At 38.5% G+C, this 21,435-nt stretch overlaps 1 protein-coding gene across 5 annotated transcripts in view; it reads right to left on the minus strand.

Annotated features, from left to right (window-relative positions):
* The window catches only part of SH3PXD2A (SH3 and PX domains 2A), a 261,206-nt gene that overhangs the window by 77,320 nt on the left and 162,451 nt on the right, over positions 1–21,435 (minus strand). For 2 of the 5 annotated variants that reach the window (XM_088132404.1, XM_088132403.1), the window contains exons 7-8: positions 17,745–17,789; positions 3,286–3,417 (exon numbers count right to left, since the gene is read on the minus strand). In XM_088132404.1, coding sequence (XP_087988530.1) covers positions 3,286–3,417; positions 17,745–17,789 — 177 coding nt within the window. Of the gene's footprint in view, positions 1–3,285; positions 3,418–3,748; positions 3,985–17,744; positions 17,790–21,435 lie in introns of those variants that run through there. The other 3 variants (XM_088132405.1, XM_088132406.1, XM_088132407.1) reach the window with 2 other exon arrangements.

Below are 21,435 nucleotides of genomic sequence, written 5' to 3' on the forward strand. Positions count from 1 at the left end.
TCCCTTGTCTTAATAGTAGACCTTCTATTTCCCAATTGCAACCAGAAGAGCTTTTCAGCTTTTTCCCTAAGCAAGGGAAGTAGAAACAATTTCAGTTTAGTCTCAAGAATGGAATGAAATTAAAAATAGGAGGAGGAGCAGGCCAGCCCAGGCAGAGAATGGAGTTCAAACTTGCATATAACTGGAAAGAAATCTTTCTATCACTAAAGCAAACACCATCCTCAAGATATTTCTCATCTTCCCTCCTTAATTCTTTCCTAACCTATAATGTCTTTGATTTTGTAAATCTGAGGGCAAGGCCCCATTTTTTGGGGAGAGGGGTGTCAATGCACTGGGAGCATCTTTGATTGCAGAGTGAAGTATAGATGCTTTAAATTAAAAATAATACACTAGACTGCAAAGCAGAATTGTACAAATACCATTCACTGGCCATACATCTCTTACATGTATATTATCACCTCTAAAACAGCAACAAAAAGCACCCAGAATAACTCCAAACTTATTTCCCTTGTTTTTTAAGCAAAAGCACAGAACTTGTATACACTCTCCCCAAAAATGTTCTGCAAAAGATGCAACATAACTGTAAAAGATGCAACATAAATATTTGAAGGATTGTTTGATAATATTTAATTTCTTTTAGTTTGAGGCAAGAGCTATGAATCTTTTAAGTGCAGAAAGGGTCTTGGACTATTCTCCTCTTCCATAAGGAACTTACAAGTAATTGTATGTTTTAGCAGCAGTAGTAGTAAGCTCTTAGGAGTATAAAGCCACCAGGTTGTGAATGAAGAGCCAGAGCAAGTTGCATCTTTTCTAGAGATGCCATGTGGAACTTTCATGGGAAATCATGTAGCTAATTACCACTGCTTTCATTTTAGAGCAGAGGCCAGGCACATATGTATGGCCCTTAGGACTTGCTGCCCAATTTAGGTAGCAAATTTCCAAGAAACAACAATAAAAAAAAAGGTGTGTAAGCCTTTGTTTAGGCTTAATATACCAAAAACATTCAATCGTTCTTCCCAACCAAAGGAACCCAAAGTTCCAACTCCACACTCTTCAGTAACATTATTTTATTTGTTCTCAAATCATGTTTAAAAGTGTGGTCCTTAACTGCTAAGCTTCAAAACTCAGCTTGTGTTATTTGGAATTCTGGACCTCCCAATGCTTGTTATGTCTGAATGTAAATAATCAATACAGGAAGGGAGAAGAGAAAGAGACAAGGAAGCTTCTGAAAATGCCCAGTTGGCTGCCAGATGTCCACTCTAATGGAATGCCCATTGTTTTCCTGGATATATTTCTTCTTAATCTGCTCTTTTCATCAGGAGTCCTTCCCATGAATATCACATTATTCTCCTTCAATTTACTCTCCCACCCACTCAGCTGGCTCCCTGTCCCTCAGCTAGTACCTTAACTGTGTGCATTTAAAGAATTCCATGCCTTCCCTCTTTTTCTCTCTTTCTTCTCCCCTTCATTTTACATACTTATTTTTGTAATTGACCAACCTTATCTCACTTTCACCTAAGCCTTCTGATATGCTATTCTTGTGAATGGAATAGTTTTTTTTTTTTTATCAATCTTAAATTCTGCTTCTGTATCCCCCCACTACCTTTGAGCCACAAGTTATAAATCCATTTGCTAAGGACTGTATCACTTCTAAACTTCCTAATCCTTGTGATTCACAAGTAGTAATTTTTTATTCTTGAATATAGCTCCCCAGAATAATTCACAGCAATTGTTTTATTTCTATTTCACAGCATTCCAAACTCTTGACTAGAATTTCTGTTGAGAAATATTCTAGGTGAATGTATCATTTCATGCTATACTGAATAAGGGGAGCCTCAGATGCCATACTCCTATTTCCTTTTCTACCCCTGAAAGCCTTATATATTCAACTGAAAGTCTGGTTTGGCCTCTTCACAGTAACCCATAAAAGAAGATACAAAAGGCTATCCGGTGTGTCTGTATATCATATCATCACTCTGTCTATCAAAAAGTGTAGAAATAAGGGGTTCATGAACTTTTGGTCCATACTAAAGGATTCTCAAAGGAGTATACAAGCTATTTGGATCAGTGAAAATACAGTTTAGTAAGCACCCCATAATGACTTCAGTGGAAAATTTCTTTTTGTAATATTTCCATAATTAAATGACACTTAACTAATTTAACTCCTGAGAATTGCTGGCATTCATGTACAGATAGCTGAGTCAAACCTTTGAGTATGTATATTTTCTTAGGTGGCTTATATCACAATCCTGTTCAGACTTCTTCAAAAGCAGATATAATTTTAAGTGAAACTTAAGCTGAGCCCCAAAAATATAGGACTGCACCCTCAATCTACAGTGTAAATATATTTCCACTTAGAAATAATGATTGGAGTTCCCCCAAAAGATTTTAGGTTGTCTCTCTTGTAAATGAGCCAACTCCTTGGGGTTACAAAAGCCACATGGAAAATAAATCTACACACATAACCCCCAAATCTGTATCTATGTGTCTTATCTATTTTATCTGACAACTTTGATCAGATCATTTTATTCATCACAGGGTAGAAGGTTGTGCTCTAATCAGTCCTGTCTCTTGTTAAAATGTTTCAGTTTGAATGATGGTATTTAACATTCAAGATCAGTCTTCCCCAACCTGATGCTCTCCAGATGTTTGACCTGCAACTCCTATCATTGCTAAACAGTACCTCAGGTTGCTTTTTCATTTCATTCCAACATAAATAATTCTTTAATGAAGATAAATTGCTCTTTGCTAATTTGCATACAGATTGAACTACTTTACTAGGAATTACATTAAAGAAAAATTACTCAATACAGAGAGTTTAAAAAAGTATTTTAAACCTTTCATGGCCATATAATCTATAATAGTCCACATTCACCCCCTGCTCTGTGACTAGCAAAGGTTGAGTTACCATGCAAAATTTTTATCCCCAGAGTGAATTGTTTTAAAATAGCCCATACAATAAATTGTTAAAACAGTGGCAAATAGTGACATCTTTTCCAGTAGACCAACTGTATCACACTAATAAATACAGAACACACATTATGGACTCTTCACACCCCCCCATCCCCAAAGTTTTTCATTGAAGTACATTGGGTAATTAATGTAAAGCTGTGGAGACATTCTTAGAATAGAAGGCTTGGCCCCTAGCCCAAATCAAGGGGTGCGGGAGAGAGCGAAAACTAGATGCAATGCAGAGAAATGCAGGAACACTGATGTGACTCTGGAGAAAAGAAAAGGTCCTTTAAGAAAGAGAAATATATCTTTTTCCAAAAAGTAGTATCTTACCACTTTCATTCTTCTCTATAACATCCACCACTTCGCCAGCCTGCAAGCTGATCTCCGAGTTCTCCTGTTTCTCATAGTTAGATACCACCACATATTGCTCCAGGATCATAGGTTCAGAGCTAGCGTCAGCACCTGGGGAAGGGAAAAAGCAAGCTGTGAGCCAGCTTCCAGCCATGGCTCCTCAAGAGCGACCTCTGTCCATCCGACTCAGGATAGGCTGATTTGTCACCAAGGCCAAGCCAATCAGAACACAACCGTGGCTCGCAGCGTATCCCCAAACGGCTGGCCATAAAGGAGTAGTTTCCTCTGGCCCACAGCTCAGTAGAACAGAGGAACACTGGAGAGTGACTGAGGAAGGGACAAAGGCAAAAAGCAAAACAAAACAAAAAAACCCCACACCCAAGTGTTTAACACAACAGTATAAAGCAGACACTAAAATGCAGGATGGAGTTTGAAAATAAACCTCTTTCCAACATGGTTCCGCACCATACTCGTTCCCATTCAGAGAGAAAAATCCATCCCAATCACAGCCAAAGTAAAAAGAGGGGAAAAAGGAAGTCCAGGGCTGCTTTGATAAAATGGGGTAAAAAACACGAAACAAAACGTCAAGTCCGCAATTTCTTCCCCTTATAAAATGAGCTCCTGCTTTGCTTTTACAGGCTTGAGAAAGGCAAAAGAGGGGCTGTGGACACCAATCATATTTGCCTCTCGCTGCAGCCCTTAAATAGAAAACACATGAGCAATGTTGGAAAAGGGAGGAGGGGGTGGAGGAAGGGAAGAGGGGAGGGTGCAATGGACTGTTTACTTGAAACAGAAGAGTTATAGCACAGAATCCTGCTTACACAACCCCCCCTTCTGCTCCACTGTTCACCTCCTACTAAACACAACTCGAAAAAAGTGTCCCCTTTTAACATAAACTGTAAATAGCAAATCTCTTACTACAACCCTAGCATTTGCAAAGTACATGTAAAACCCACTCCCTCCTTTCTCCACCATCACCTCAGATTCCTAAGTCTCCTCTCTCAGCTCCATTATTATTTTATTATGCATTATTTTTTGCTACATTCTCTCCATGTTGATTATATGCAAAAACAACAAACATACTCTGCTACCATGGACATTTTTTTTTTTTTTTAATTTGCTTTCCACAGCAAGTTGCAGCAGAAACATGCGTGCCCTTTGCTCATCAGTCACTCAGAACATAAACAAGGGCCCGGCCCGCCCACTTCTGAACACCCACAGGAAAATCGACTCTTATACACTGCCCTTTGGCGCCTGCAAGGAAGAAATATGTGCTACAAAAGCATTTTTTTAAGCCAGTAACTTTTTTCCCCTTCAGAACTCTCCCCCACTTCACAGCATACAGACATACTTAGGAACAAAAGCCTGAAAACCCCAAAAGAAGCCAAGAATTTCCCACAAAAAACTTGAAATAATTAAAGTTTGAGAGATGTTTACTAGTGTATTATATGAATCTAATTGTGCATATCATCCTCCCCCCCCCCATCATTCCTACTGCACAATGGCATCCTTCTGTCTCTGTGCATTCTTTTCTACACTCTTGAAGGCCATGGTAAATGAGCAGATACTTGGCTATTGACCATGCTTCCATATCCAGCTCTTTGCCATTTGCAAGGATCGCACAGATGACCACATTCACATTATTTATCCAAGATAACATTCTAACAAGCAAGTGTATCATGTTTTGTGATCAATATTCCTGCACTGAAAGCTTTAAGGTTTGGTTGTTGTTGTTTTCATTTGTTGTTTAAAGTACCACAACAGCAAAAGTTGAAATCAGTGCCTTAGTTATCTTACAAAGGCTATAATTTTTAATACCTGTTAGCTGTTTCAGAGTTCTTTCAATGCCAAAAACAGAATAAAATCCAAAGAGAATCCAAAGTATTTGATATGGACATTTTCGGCATTTTGGGATAGGGAGCTACTATCCCATCCATGGCACACTAACCAGAAATGTATCATCATTCCCATGAAGGCCTCCATCCCTGATTACAAAGGGATATTAACAGGCTCTCAGAGGAAAATAAGCTGTCACTTGATGCCCTAGCAGATGCTTTTTCTTCTAATTAAAAAAATTCCTTGGGTGGGAATTGTAGTCTAAAAAACCAGATGAACAAAGCCAGACAGTTACCCATGAAGAATTTATTATAGGACATACATATAATAAAAACCTGGCAGATCACTGTTTATTACTGTATTGCAAACAGCTCTATCCTAAAACTGTTCAAGCAAACCATAACTGTGCTGTAGCCCATCCTGGCCAGTAATTCTTCCCTTTCACAATTTCTCAGATAGCAGCTCAGCCTAAGACAGCTACAAACTTGTGACATAGCAGAGACTCTCCAAGACATCCAGATGTCAACTATCTATTAGGCACCTACCGTGCCTAATAATGTCACCAACATCATCCTATGTTAATGGACTTACCCACTGCCAGATGTCTGTCTTATCACATCAGCTCATGAACGACCACTGTAAAGAATGGCTGGCTTCACATATTGTTTTAACCATATTACTTAAACTTGATGCACTGGATTCATATAACATGATAAGCACAGTAAATCTGAACACAATGCTTGGATTCAAATAATACATTAAATCAAAGCAAACCATATTATGGCTTAGTATGATGTATGTAGTATGGTGTATGTACTAAGACACACTTTGCTGTAGTGGTCAAGGCATCAGGCTAGAAACTGGGAGACTGTGAGTTCTAGTCTTGCCTTAGGCACAAAGCCAGCTGGATGACCCTTGGCCAGTCCCTCTCCCTCGGCCGTAGGAACCAGGCAATGGCCAAAAAACAAAAAAACAAAAACCCTTGCCAAGAAAATTGCAGGGACTAGTCCAGGCAGTTGCCAGGAGCCAAAAACTGACTCGAAGGCTATATATCTCTATCTATGTATCTACACACACACACACACACAGTGTATGTACCAAATAAATGTACTTGTTATTATCTATAAATTACCTTCTCACATTACAGTCTACAGCCCTAATCCTGTCGCCATCACTGCATGTATGTACTGTATGTCTCATTCTCTCTCCCCCCCGGACTGGATTACATATTCTGCTAAAGAAAACAATACAGATTAGAATGTGCACACAAAGGGAGGCTGAAACTATATGATTAATCCCAAAACTATAGAGTTTGAATATTGCAAATGCACAACATAATCCCAGAATCAAAATGAGAAGCAGAAATAGCTTTGACAGAATTTGTGACTAGAATCAGGGCAGAGTAGTCCACATATTATGACCACGTATTCTAAACACAACTAAATATTGGTTACTCAGTGACTGACGGCAAGAGGATCAAAGGCACAGTTAAGTTCATGTACAAATAATTGCACATGTAAAAGAGAAAGACTGGACTACTGCAATTAAACAAAGGTAGAGTGATCTTAAAAAAAAGAAGGTATTCAGAAATCATATTTGGAATAATGTTGACATTAAATTGCAATTTAATTATGAGCAAATGAAAAGCTTGCTACCATCATTAATTACTTAGAAGACATTGAAAAAAAAAACTTACAATATCTCAGAGAGGAGAAGAGTATCTATCTTACTTGTTGAGTCAGTGCTCACTAAGTCATCTTGCTCTCTAAGAAAGCAACTGTCTAACTGGTTCCATCTATTAAGAGATTATATTTATGGAATGGAAAGATTTTGAAGACAGTGATTTCTTCCACAGACTCATCCAAACACTCTGTTAATTAAACACCAGCAGTGTTCCTTCTTACACACTTAGAGACAGATTATCAGGAAACACCGTCACTCCAAAACTCTCCCATTACATTAATAATGAAGGGGAAGGTGGTGGGTTACATATTTTTTTAAAAATTGCCCTTCTCATTAGCCAAGACTCTTAGGGGAGCTTGCAAAAATTAATTAGATATTTATTTATATTTATTAAATAAATGTATATGGCTGTACAACTCACACACAGTGACTCCAGGTGGTTTACAGAATTAAAACCCATAATATAAGAACCAATAACCCCCACACCCCCATCCCAGTGGCAACAAACACACTCAGATTAACCATTTGATCAGCTCCATATCAGCCTGGGGTCCCCAGGCCTGCTGACAAAAACCATGTCTTCAGGGCCTTCTGGAAAAGTATCAAGGTGGGGGCCAGCCTTATCTCTGGGGAAATGATATTCCATAGGGAGGGAGCCACCACGGAGAAGGCTCTTTTTCTCGGTCCCACTAGATGTACCTCCCTCATTGAAGGGATCCACAACACACCCTGCGCCTCCCTGCTCTGGTAGATGTAATTGGGGAAAGGCAGTCCTTACATACAATGATATAAAGAATTTTAAAGATCAACATTCAACTGAAACCAGAACTTTCTTGCTGGACTTAATGAACAGTCAATTAGAAAAGAGCCATGTAAGATTATTCTTACAGATGATTACTGTGACAAGACTATTATATGCACAAAAATGGAAAGACTCTGAAATACCCACAACGGAGGAATGGTTGGTGAAGATGCAGAACTAGCAGAGATGACAAAATTAACTTGTTTGATCAGAGAAAGATCAACAACTACATTTATCAGTGACTGGAAACCCTTTATGGACCTTTTGCTGAAAAAAGAGAAAAATGAACTTGTGATGTATGGGTTTGAAGATTAGAAAGGTTAGTTTATGAAAAGAAGGAAATTATGATGTAACCTTAGAGAGGGTAAAATATAAATGCATTTATAACCGCTATCAAAAAATTGGAAGTCGCTTTATAATCTTTTTTCTTTCTTCTTTTCTATTTCTTTTCTATTTTCTTTCTTTCTTATTCACTATTCTTTCTTATTTTGTTTCTTTTCTAATATTTGTATTGTTTTCATCTTGTTAAAATTTCTTTGATAATATATAAAGAATTTTAAAGAAAGGCAAGAAATATATGGAAAGGAGGATATTGCTGGATGGTTCAGTGTCCAAATGAAAAAGAATATGTATGCTCATTCTGGATCCAATTATCCTCTGCTTGCAGTGCATCTTTTCTCACCTTGTTTCTCAGCTTTCCCTCCTTTCTTTGCTTTTGTTTTCTGTTCATTTTGCTTTATTTTTAACTTTTTAAATTAATAATGGGCTTGCTGTATTCTCTGAATCCTGAACTGCAGCCAGTTTTAATTATAATTTGAAAAAAGCCAAGCAGACCATTGTATTTTTCTGGTTTCAAAGGTTTTACATTTTTTGACAGAATTGTCTTTACAGTAGTCACAGGATCTAGCCCCTCTGCATATTGATATCCACCAATCTTACTTCTGTTCGCTATAGGCTCATTTATGAACAATACTCTAATCTACAACTAGTGCTTCAATGGAGACTTCAACTTGGCAACAGCAATGCCTTGAGTCCATGGTTAAATATTAGTAGCTACGTATTAGGGTTGTTTCCAGCATTGGAAAGAAGTTCCTCATGAGGTGTGCTAGCCCAAATGAGACACCTTTCTTGGAAGCTTTAAAGCAGCTACACACTTTGCAAAGCTCGTGCAGCTGCACTGAAGGTTGCCTCTGGTTGTCTACTTGTTCATGTGCATGCACAGACCATGCTTCCTACTGGGACTACCACCAAAGCAAAGGGACTGCTCACGCACGTACATATGGAGACAGCCAGGGACAGTTTTCCAAACCTTCCTCCAAGTCTCCTAAAGACACGTGGCTACTTTAATGCTTCAAAGAGAGATCCTTCATTTACACTTCCACATTACCAAAATACCTCTTTTGCATTCTTTGCACAGCGCTGGTTCTCCAGATACTATTGACATTCTGTGTTCATGTAGCATCTGGTCTGCCTTCAAATAAAATCTATCCAGAGCCACAATTTGCTAGTACACCAGTCCCTACCAGACTGATCTTTTACATTTGCTGATCTAAAAAAAAATCCAGCCAAGAAAAAGTTGAGACAGAGGAAAGGGTGAAGTCAGATTTCTTTCCCCAACCACCTCAATTTTGTGGAAAATTGGCTGAAGCTCTACAGAATCCGATGAACTTTTTTTTAAAAAGGCAATGGCATTCCACACACAGATGTGTGAAACCATTTGGAAGATATCCAAGAAACTGCCAGACAAAGTTCTTCAACAATTGAAAAGCACCTAAGTACTTTGCCATTTGATCCATTTCAACTGGCTATAACAACTGTAGATTCTTTAGCTGTGCAGCCAAGACAGAGCTTGATCTTTTGAGAGAAGGAAACTCAAAAGACATTTCTATAAAGTATCAGTTTGGCTTAGAGAAGTTAAGAAGGATAAAACAATTAGACCAGGTGTTCCCTCTTTGGTTAAATCAAGAGCAGAATTATGCAGTTTGGCAGCTAGAGACTCCCCCAATCGTTTTTACAGGGTCCACAAATATTGGTCCACTGGAATCATGTTTAATCCCAGTTTTAGTTGTTTATTCTTCTCTACAAATGCTTCACTATTAGGCCAGCTGCAGAAAGGGAGATATAAAAAATGAAATTACAGGGGACACACACAGAGGAACAGTATTTACTTACAAGTATTTCCCACCCCCCCAACATTAGTATTACAGAAGAAAAGATTAAGAGAGCCAGAATTCCAACTTAAAGGCCAAAAATCACCTTTCCAACTAACACATTAAAAGGCATAAGCTTTCATAAGCTGAAGCTCACTTCTCACATGCCCAGAGTATCTAGACAGATGCAGGATTTAAAACGGTATAAATGCGAGGGGGGGGGGGACAGGTTGGTTGTGCAGGTGCAGGTTGCATGTGAGACAGATTAAGAGTACCGTATTTTTCCGACAATAAGACGCCCCCATGTACAAGACGCCCCCCACTTTTCTAGCCCAAAATTTAAAAATCAGTATTTTAAAGATAGTGCAGAACACATTTTTATTTAGTAATTAGTTAACATTTACCTGATACACTCGGTGGGAGGAGGTCCAAACCGTCTCTCTGCAGCTCTATTTCCAGGCTCTTTTGCTTAACTGATTACATTCAAGCACGAGTGAAACTGCGGATAGCTTGTCTCTGCAATCAGCCTTCCTCCAATTGGTTTGTTCAGCATCAGCTGACGTCAGTTACATCAGGCTTGTGATTGGAGGAAGTCTGTTTGGGAGACAAGCTATTTCACTTGTGATTGGAGGCTAGCAATAGGAAGAAGCCTCTCTGCAGAAACAAAGTTTGGCAGTTTTGCAACCGCGATTCTCGGCTGACTTCCTTGAATAAGACGCCCTTCAGTTTTTAGGGTAAGGATTTTAGAAAAAAGTATCTTCTTATAGTCGGAAAAATACGGTACCTTTTCAATTAGCAATTGTAATGTTAAACCCATTGTTAAATTCATTGTTAATCAAAAAAGGTGCAAGATGGTGCAAAGAACCAATTATGAGCTAACAATATTGAGAATAGAAGAAGAATAAAGATGATGTACTTTTCTTGGCAAATAATTTCTTCCACTTTTCAAAATTATACTACAAAGGAGTTTTTATGGACACATACTTAAGTAGATTCTTGCTGAAGATCCAACTGCTTAAAGTTTGTTGTCCCAACAAGTCTGGCCAGGTAAAATTGAACAGGACCAAACAAAGAATTTAGCTAAGAATATTCTGTACATTTCAGAAGAATAATCTCAGTATCTCAGTCTCTGCATCTCACACCTAAGTTGTATACATGCCTCCCCATGACTGTATAAAGGCATAAGATGGGCTACAAATTTTGGTTTTTATTGAAGTGAAAGTAAAGAGTAAGAATAAAGAGGTAATCTCCCCAATACAGGGAAGTAAGAAATAAAGTCCCTTTAGCATCTGTTTGGGGATTGGTGTGTTTTTTTTTCACTCATTTATAAATTACCTTGATTTAGGGATAAGCAGTGAGCCGGCCAAGTCTGTAAAGGATAGAATTCTGAAAATCAAAAATGATTGTGAAGAGCTCCAGAAGCATCTCTTTAAGCTAGATGAATGGTCAACCACAAGGCAAATGCAGTTTAATTTAAATAAATGTGAAATGATGTACACTGAAGTGAGCCACTCAACTTCATTTATTTACTAATTACATTTGTGCTATCCATAATTAATAAGGAAAAAGATCCTTGTGCCACATGGATAATGCAATGAAGATGTCAATTTAGTGCGTGGCAGCTGTGAAAAAGGCAAAATCCATGATAGGGCTCATTTGTAAAGGTATTTAAAATTGCTACCATCATAATGCCATTATAGAAATATACGATATATTTGCAACAGGAGCATTGTGTACAGTTTAATTTATATTGTCTTTAAATTAAAGTCAGTAAAACGGAGCTAGAGAAAGTGCAGAAGATGGCAATCAGGATTGGACAGTTGGCAAAAGTTAAAAAAAAATCCTCAGGATGTTTAACATTTTTCAAATATGGAAGTGTTAAAAACCATTAAGTACCCAAAGATAACAAAATCAACTTACTAGCATTGCTATTTCTAAGCTTCATATCATACATCCATCCATCCACCTTCCAAGTGTATTTATCCTTTACTCCTATAATTGGTAGTAGGTACTCAATATATCTGGCTGTTATCACACTGGGGAAATCTGAGTTGACCCATCATTACAAATACCATGGTAAAAAGTAATAAGCAGAAATAATATTAAACATGCTTGTTTGAAGCTTTAGCTGGTGAAAGGAAAGCTGTTGTTCTAACCATCAGAATTTGATATATTTCAAGTCATACAAGCTGAAAGGGAAAAAGACATATTAAAAAAATAGAATTCAAATGAAGGTCATACTATGTTAAAATGGAACCAGATGGTCAAAATACAGCACTGTTCTTTGGTAAATAAAAACAGCCTTTAAAGAATAGCCACGATTGCATGGAACAGCTCTATGATGCAAAAACCAAGCCCACTGGCCAAGTCACTGTCAACTATGCTCCCAACAGTTACACCAATAGACCACTTGATCTGATCTGGGCTTTGGGTGCATGTCTTTCTTGCCACTGTAAGAAGCTCCATCAGATCTGTCAAGGAGTTCTGCTAACATCAAGCCAGATAAAGCAAGAACAATAACTGAAGGAACCCTGCCCTTCTGCATGGACACCGAGTAATTCATGAATTTGGTTGCTGGGTGGGGAAGGGGCAAGCAAGGAAGAATCAGTTAAAAGAATTGGGTAGATGATGAATCTAGGAAGGACAGACAGAACCTGCACAGCCAATCAGGCAAAAGTCTGCTTCTTAGCAGATCTACATGTGAAATTGGCTGTGAGCCAATAGTGGTTAAGGCATCAGGCTACAAAGTAGGAGACTGAGAGTTCTAGTCCTGCCTTAGGCATGAAAACCAACTGGGTGACTTTGGGCCAGTCACTCTCTCTCAGCCCAACTCACCTCACAGGGTTGTTGTTGTGGGGAAAATAGGAGGAGGAAGGAGTATTAGGTACATTCACCGCCTTGACTTATTTATAAAAATAATAAAGGCGAGATAAAAAATCTAAAAAAAAAAAGTGCAAGGCCCAACTTCTATATTATCAACCTACTGTTGCCTATTCTAGTCAGAGATTTCATCTAGCCTTCTGCAAGAAATGTGTTTGTATATGTATGTGTGTGCATATAGGTAGATGTGCCAGAAACTACATACCAAAAACACAGTAGGGCCAGTACAAAATATTCGGAATATATGAGGGAGAGGGAGAGAAGTGCACTTACAAAGCTGTGGATGCTGAAACATAAAAGCATCCTTGCTCAACTGATTGCAAGCAAAACCAAATCAAGAGCAGGGACCCCGTTTTAGTTCTGATGGGCCCATCCTTGGCTAGTTCTATTTTCCCTTGCCCAAAGCAATATGAGATTCACTGCATTTCCAACCTAAGATGATGGAGACAATATTGTTGTAAGTATCTTTAGCCTTTAGATGCTTTTATATAAATAAAAATATAAATAAGTTGAAGATCCAAAAGCAGCTGAAATTGTTTGAACTCTGACCAACTGCTGAACAAGTCTTTTGGGGTATGCAGCACAGTGCAGGCCTACTGAGCTCAGGGTTAGCATAGAATTTTCAGGAAGCACAATGGAGTTCTGTAAACCTCCCTATATTTGTAAAAGCCCTTGAGCTGTTGCAAGTTCTTGAAGTAATGTTCAAAAGCCCTTAATTATTTTTGAACCCCACAGACGAATATTCATGCCTCCCTCCATTTAATGGGACTGTTACCTTTTCACGTTGACCCATTTCTAGGTTTCTCTTTCACAATGGACAGTACAAGCAGTCCCTGAGTTATGCAAGCCCCAATTTACATAAACTCAACTTTACACAAGGGGTGCAACCATGTGGCTGCCATTGTGCACAATTTGTATCCCAGGACTGCCTGCATTTGATACTTAAGCAGCACTGGAAAGGGTGGGGAAAAGCAGTAATTCCTAGCACAACTTAAAACTGAAATATTAAGCAATAACAGATTTACAAGAAGAAAATGAATCATTTGATAATATCACTGTAAACAATATTGGAGTCAACATAGCAGATCAGTTTGTTCCTGACTAAAGAACAAAATTAGGATTTGCTCAACATATTCCAGTTACTACAACTTGATTCAGAGAAGCAGTCTACTAAATACCTCTTCCAAATTCTTCATTTCAATTCTTCTAATTTTGAGCTGTGTATTTTGCAAAATTATGCAACTTTATTTTATTTGTATGATCTAGAGATACAAGTGGCATTCAGCTACCCAAGACTGAGCAATAACAGGTCTGTGAAGGCTTACAGTTTGTGGAGCAATTTGTCTGGAATAATTAGGCTCAACAATTAGCAATGGTATTACTAGACTTTACACAGAGAGAGGAATTTTTTTGTCCTTTACAATTATAAAGAAGAGGAACTAAGCACTAACTTGAAAGATGGAGGTCTTCCTCCGGCCAATGCAGAGTCTCTCCTTCCTAGTCAAACAGTTTTTCCTCACATCCCCCTAACTATGGTATGAGCATACCCTAATTTTTTTTTCTCATGTCCTCATGACAATGCTTTTGTTTCATCCCCAGTGCATAACCAGTTCCAGTTTTAAAGTAGTTGTTTCTCTCTTCCCCCAACATGTTTGCCTTTGATATAATATAACACACTTCACTGCCAATGTAGATCACAGACTGGCATCTATCCAGTTCCTATTCATCACTTTAGGCTGCTATGGGCACACCCCTCCCTTCCAGTCACTGGGAAATGCCCTCCATGGCCATTTTGACTTAGCTGGAAGAGAGACTGGACACCTAGTTCTACAGTCACTTCTGCTCAAATAATGCCAGACTGGCACTTTCAAAAGTGCTTCTCAGGAACTGTCTGGAGCTCTTATAAACATGGCTTAAATCTCTTTTAAAAAGAGCAATAGAGCTGTGTGTAGAAAACAAGCCTATCTCCTCAAACACCACAGAAGATTAATTTAGATGGGGGAAAGAGGGCAAATTTCTACCAGGAGTGTGTTGTTGCTATGTTATCAACATTACAGGTTTTCCACTACTTCTGCCCACAAAGAATGTCATGTAGCTGTGTTTAAGGACAGATTTGTTTGCCATTGACTGCTCCCTCCCATTTCACTCTGTACCTCTCCTGCACACTTGTATCTTGTCAACTAGGGTATTTTCGGGCATAGGTTTAACACCCTTTCAGACAAATACTGGATCCAGTTCAGAAACCACAGACTACAAGTACTCCCACACTGGTAATTTCTTAATTGGGGAATTTGATATGTAGCTAAACATGCCATTCTAAGCATCTGCCTAAATTCATCTAACCCAGTGTTTCTCAACCTTGGCCACTTCTGGGAGTTGAAGTCCACACATCTTCAAGTGGCCAAGGTTGAGAAACGCTGATCTAACCTCACCCCATATTAATGAGAGGACTGGTGCTGCTTCTGGGCAGAGGGAAAATAAAAGACTCCTTTTTTTACAGCCACCCACAAGCTCTCCAGTTGCCCAAGAATTCTACCAGTGCTGCTTTGCTGGCTAATGCATCTCTGCCTCACTGTTTCCTAAACCCACCATTGGCCAAAGTTTCCATTCCCCAGCTGACCTGCTAACCAAACAGACCAGCTCCACTGCTGTTGCTCCTGAGTTTTGTGCTAGCTGATCCTCCAGCCAAACTCTTTTCTGTTACTGTTTGGTTCCTATTTCACTGGAATATTTTCTGGATCTTCTTCCCTAGCCCTGGAAATCACTGCAGAACTCCAGTTCTTCAGCTTTTTCAGTGCCCTTAAATGCTCACCTCCCAATGATAAACTGATAGCTTTTAGCAGCCTTCTCTACTCAGTAGCCTTTTCCAGCCTGCCAATCTTTAGAAGCCCTTCTTCCCACACAAGCCCCTTCTAGATAAGGCATAACATGCCATACAAGGAGAGTGAGGAGACCATGTGGGAGCTCTTTCTAATCACCCCACTGCCCTGTTGCATTGCATTCCTAAATATGCATGAACATTAGGATTTTTTTCCTCCTTTATAATGGTTAGAATATAATTGTGCCATGCTGGAGATATGTGCAATCTCTTTAAGCTACCTTTCTCAGGAAATGTCCTATGAAACTGAGGAAAATTTTAAGTCACTACACAATGCAGGGTATCGACACTGCTATAATTAAAGTCACAAGTTATTTATATTTGATACTTGGTTCCTTTAGTATGACAATTAAAGTAAAATAAAATTTTAACATAAAATAACATATTAAAAAACATTAAGATGGACCACTGTACAAATGCTTAAGAATTGTTTAAGAACTAATTAAAATTGACTTAACATCCAACTGTTTTGTCAGAAACAAACTGATGAGTGAGAGATGCTTTTACCATCCTATCCAAAACATTAAAAAGAAAAGAGGGAGGAAAAGAACAACTTAATAGGAAAGGGGAGAAAATTCAACAATGTAGTAAGTGAAAGAGACAAGTATTTGTGGCACCTAACTCAGTACTTCTCTTCAGTTTGATGAAAACCCCCTGGGTACAATTTTCATGGACTTTGAAGAAGCAGGATAAGAAAAGTATTGACGCTTTTGAACTTTGGTGTTAGAGAAGACTCCTGAGAATACCATGGACAAACCAATGGGTCATCAAACAAATCAACCCAGAATTCTCACTCAAGGCACAAATGACTAGGCTTAAATTGTCCTACTTTGGACACATTATGCGAAGACCTAGCTCTCTAGAAAAGGCTTTAATGCTGGGAAATCTGGAAGGAAAGAGAAGAGGATGGCCAGCAGCAAAGTGGATGGACACAGTTACCGTTGCAATGGCTACACCATTAGAAGACCAGGTCAGGGAGAGATCTTTGTGGAGGAAACCTATCTATGTGGTCATTAAGAGTTGTCACTGACATGATGGCCGTCAGTCAGTCAGTCATGTATCCACTTAATTGTCATGCAACCACTATGGATTCTTCTGCTGTTTTCAGCATCTTTTTTTTTTTTTTTTAGGAATACAACATATCTTGCACTCCTATTCCCCTTAGCTTCTCTTGCCAATGAATCCAACTTATTGTTGTTCTGAATTTACTGAAATCTGCTTTATGATAATATAAGATATGCTTTGACTACACAGTTTTGTGAGAGCCAGTTTGGTGTAGAGGTTACGGCACTGACCTAGAAACTGGGAGACTATGAGTTCTAGTCCCGCCTTAGGCACAAAGCCAGCTGGGTGACCTTGGGCCAGTCCCTCTCTCTCAGCCCTAGGAAACAGGCAATAGCAAACCACTTTCAAAATTTTGCCAAGAAAACCATAGGGACTTGTCCAGGCAGTTGCCAGTCAACAATGAGTCAAAGGTGTACGGGCACACACAGAGCTTTAGTTTTTCTTATAATCAAGAATTCCAGCATTGGTCTCCTCCTCTCAAAGCTTCTGCTACTTTCATTTTGTCTACTAAGTCTTCCCTATTGGTTAGGTTCAAGTCAAGGATAGCTGATTCCTTGTGCCTTCTTTACTGTCTGAAGAAAATCTTCAAGACAAGTCATAGAATTTTTGGGAAGTAGACTTTTCTCCTTACATATGTTGGAATAATTCATATCTCCAATCACTATCATTTTATATCTTTTTAAAAGATCTGCTATTTGCTTTTGAAAAATATTATCTACATGTTCTCTTTGGCTAAGTGACTTTCTGCTATTACTATTTTTTAAAAATGTGTTCTTGTTTATAAATTATATGGACAGTACTGTTATCGAGCAGCATAGTCACCTTTATCCAAAAGGGAGATTAGTCTGAATTTAAGATGATTTCCCCTCTCCACAACACACACATAAAAAAATCTATCTGCCTCTTCTGCTGTATGTTTGGTAAGACAACCCTTTCAGTTTAAAAGGCAGACTAGTATTTTCCTTATTATGATTATTATTACTCTTGGGCAAATACAGCTAATGACAATGATAATTATTACATATACCACCTTCATATAATCCTGCTAGGATCTCCCCATAAGCACTATTTAATTTTCTTCTGGATCACTGTAACATTCCCAGAAAGAGCAAGCACAATTTTACACAGAGAAATAATGCAATACCTGCTATAGCCTTCTTTGGAGAATCAGATAAGCTCGACATCCAAACTTCAGAGGCCAAGAAAAGAAGCAGCAGAGGAACAAGAAAAGCAGAAGAGGGATTAGAGACAGGGAGAAGTAGTTTTATAATCCTGCAAATACAGAACAGTTTTAATTTTACATTGGTTTGAATGTACAGAGAAACTGTCTCCATTAAACTCCCAGCAAGGAAACAATAAAACATGTTGCTAAAGGAGAACATCAGCAGATACAAAGGTGTTCCCATGGTAGAGTTTTGCAAACAACAGATCTAAGTGTTTACTTTATATAAGCATTACACATTTCTCTTAGTCAGAAGGTTTGCTTTACAACAATGAAATCATTCACATTTGTGGCAGTAGGTTGAAATCATCCAGACTGCCATTTTTATAAAGTAAAGCCTCATTTGAGTGTTTTACCACAAGCCCAGACATTTACTGTGAGCTGTTTTACAACAAGTACAGACACTAATCCATGAGTTTAGTGAATCATTTCAACCCACTTCATCCTGAGCTAATGCTAGAGCTGTCAATTTATAGATCAATTCTGAATTTATAGAGCTGGCTAGAAGGAATCAGCTGTTTTTATCATTATTTTGAGGTAGTGAAATTTAAAGATTTTTGTTTCTGTTTACTTCTCAAAACTAAAAGTCTCTCAGAACTACAAAGCCTAAAAAGTTAATTTTTTGCGGCTTTACCAACAAAACTTGGTCCCCACTAGGAGACCAATCAACTAAAGCTGTAAATTACTTTCCACTACAATGTATCAACAAAATCTTGCTATCATTATAAAATGCTGAAAAATCTAATTAGATTAAGATATAAGTACACAATTTGTAATCTGCATATGGTCCATAAGGAAATTTGATGTGGCCCCTGAAAGTCCCCCATCAAATCACTCTCTACCTTGTCTCCATCCCAGCTTTTGGGGTGAAGGGACCAAGTCACATGTGCAAATAGAAAAGGGTATAATGCAACTTTTTACTACTATATTGTACCTACTGCTTTTAAAATTGAGCTGTGAAGGAAGCACATGTGACTTCTAGACACATTTCTAAAGACATTATAGCATGAATCAGTTGTAGTGATATGATTCAAAACTACTGTCACTCATGGCCTTTCTGCAGGTACAAAGCAGGACTGAAGCAGGAATCATCACTTGAAACCTTCCTGGTAGGATTTTTAGTTAAAAAAAAAAAAAAAAGCACTCCAGTGAAGAGGATTCCCTTTCAGTTCTTCATTTCAGTTGGAACAAAAGTATTACAGTGTAATTCTGTACTTCAGAATTTCCACCTTCCAACTACCAGAAACCTTATTCTAAAGACTGAACATTTGCCCAAGTATGTGTGTTTAAAAAAAAACTTTGAACTTCTGTGACTAAGAACTACAGAGCTGAATCTTCTATCTAGAGACTATTTAAGCTGGTACCACTGAGAGGTGGCTATTCTTTATCCTCCTGTCTAACACTTACCTTTATCTTTGCCTTACCCTACTTTTAGAAAAAGGCCAAGGAGAAATACAATCACTAATACAAAAGAACACATCCTTTTTCAGGCCAAGGATCATACTTGGCCTTTGAGTGCATATCAGACATTCCCAAAATTGGAAGAGACCAGGACAAACAACTAAATCTGAATTTATAATTGAAGCTAAAATACAATTAAATACAATTACATTAAATACAATTAATATGATTACTTTCTATGTATTTGATCATTTCCCCCCACCCCGCCCTGGTCTCCCTAAAAATTAAAATTTGACAGACATTTTTGCAAGGTTCTGAAAGCCACTTTGAAATCTTGGGGCTGCATGTCATCTTATGTTCAAGGGTTGCATCCATTTTTGTTATAAAAAGAGGTGTTGAATTTGCACTCCACAAATAAACCATGATCTTAAAGCTTGATCATTCAATATGTTGTCTCTGATCTTGGCCTAAGTAGGAGTTAGCATGGATTCTACAGCCATGTCTTAGCAGACATTTCAGAAATTATAAGGTAAAATACTGCACTTTTTCTTGGAAATTACACTGGTTTGGTCACAAAATCCAATGCCTTGGTTAAGAGACAAATTCCTGAAAGACCTTCTGCCCCTGGGTAAGAAGACATCTATGTCACCTGGAAACACTTATGAGTTTTGACCATACCCGTAAGTGTACAAAGGTTGACTTGATGATGATGGAGGGAAAGCACAATTAAGTCTGAATCCAACCTATTCTTGTTTTAGATGTTCCAGAGACATGGCTAAATCTTTGCCATGAAGCTTTTATGTGGAAGGAGTTCATGAGCAGCAGTTAAAACACTAAACCCAACAGTGCATACTGTGTTGTGCTGTTGGGATTTGTCTGGATAAAGAGAAACAGAGGTGACAATATAATGAAATAAAGCCACAAAACAATTCCAAGCAGGGGGGGAAATTCAGCACTCCCCAACTACCCCTAACAGAGTTTGTACTACCCCTGCCAAAACAATACTGAAAAAGCCAAAAAACTGGCACTGATGAAAAATAACTGGAATAAGATAATGCCTAGAGCTTAGGCCTATATTGGAACCATATGCTCTTGCAGTGGCACAACATAGTTTTTAAAATAGTATGCAACTGACCTACTTCAGGAAGAGAATTTGGAGAAAAAGAGAATGAGATTTTTATCCTTGGACTGCATTTTGCAGGAACAGCTGAAGTGTAAACAAGTTATTCACACAATTGCCATTTAATCAGATTGCCCTGAATGGTAACTGGTTGTAAATTTTTAAATGAAGCATCTTTCTCCCTTTGCACATGCTCCGTCAACAGTAACTGAACCAAAACAACACAAACAGCTCCCAACACAAGAAACAGGGAACCGAGAAGTGAGCACCTGGCAGAGTATTTTGCAAAGAAAAGATGTATGCGCCTCTGGTAAACTTACAGACCCCCTCCCCCACTAGACAGCCACTAGACAGAAATAAGAGTGCTTCTGAAGGGGAAAGACAGCAAGCATATTTTAGCCTGGAACATCTGTTTAGTATTACTTCAAAGGATTTAGTTTTTTAAAAATAGCATGACAATCACATCTATTCTAATTGTTCTCAGCCCTTACAACAGAGATGGGCATCCTTTGGCTCCTCGGCTGCAGGCAGCACTCCGCCTTATTTCATTGGGGTGGAAAGAATCCAGGAGAGGAGGAAGAATGGTTTCAAAACCATTGCTAAAAGTAATTTGTTCTTTTCTTAGCAGCCTGCTGGGCAGGGAAGGAAGGAGGTATAGGTGTCACATGGAAGGGAAGGAGGAGGGCAAATGACGACATGCGCATTGCATGACACAAACCCTGTGATCTATAGACTTGCATGCAATGTAGCAACACAAGTACAAAAGACTGGGGTATCATGACGCATGTTGCGTAATTTTCACGTCATTGCAGTTTGTACTGGATGATCGTGGAAAGAACGAAAGAACAGAGATGCAAATGAATCCACCACTCAGCTATTAGCCCCAAAGGGGTTGGACTCTGGCAAAAACAAAACAAAACAAAACAAAACCCCTTTCACTCATGTTCTAATCTGGATTGCTCAAGTGGTTTTGTTTCAGATTCAACATCTTATTAAATGATAATTCAGTTGGTTATATAAACCACAATTACCTGGATTACACATTACATTTTGCCATAAATCAGGATTGTCATCTGCAACCCACAGGCAAAA

The sequence above is a fragment of the Python bivittatus genome, unplaced genomic scaffold (genome assembly GCF_059951505.1).
Source record: "Python bivittatus isolate LINGU-HERP-01145 unplaced genomic scaffold, Pbiv_v1 ctg000980_np1212, whole genome shotgun sequence".
NCBI classification, from domain to species: Eukaryota; Metazoa; Chordata; class Lepidosauria; order Squamata; family Pythonidae; genus Python; species Python bivittatus.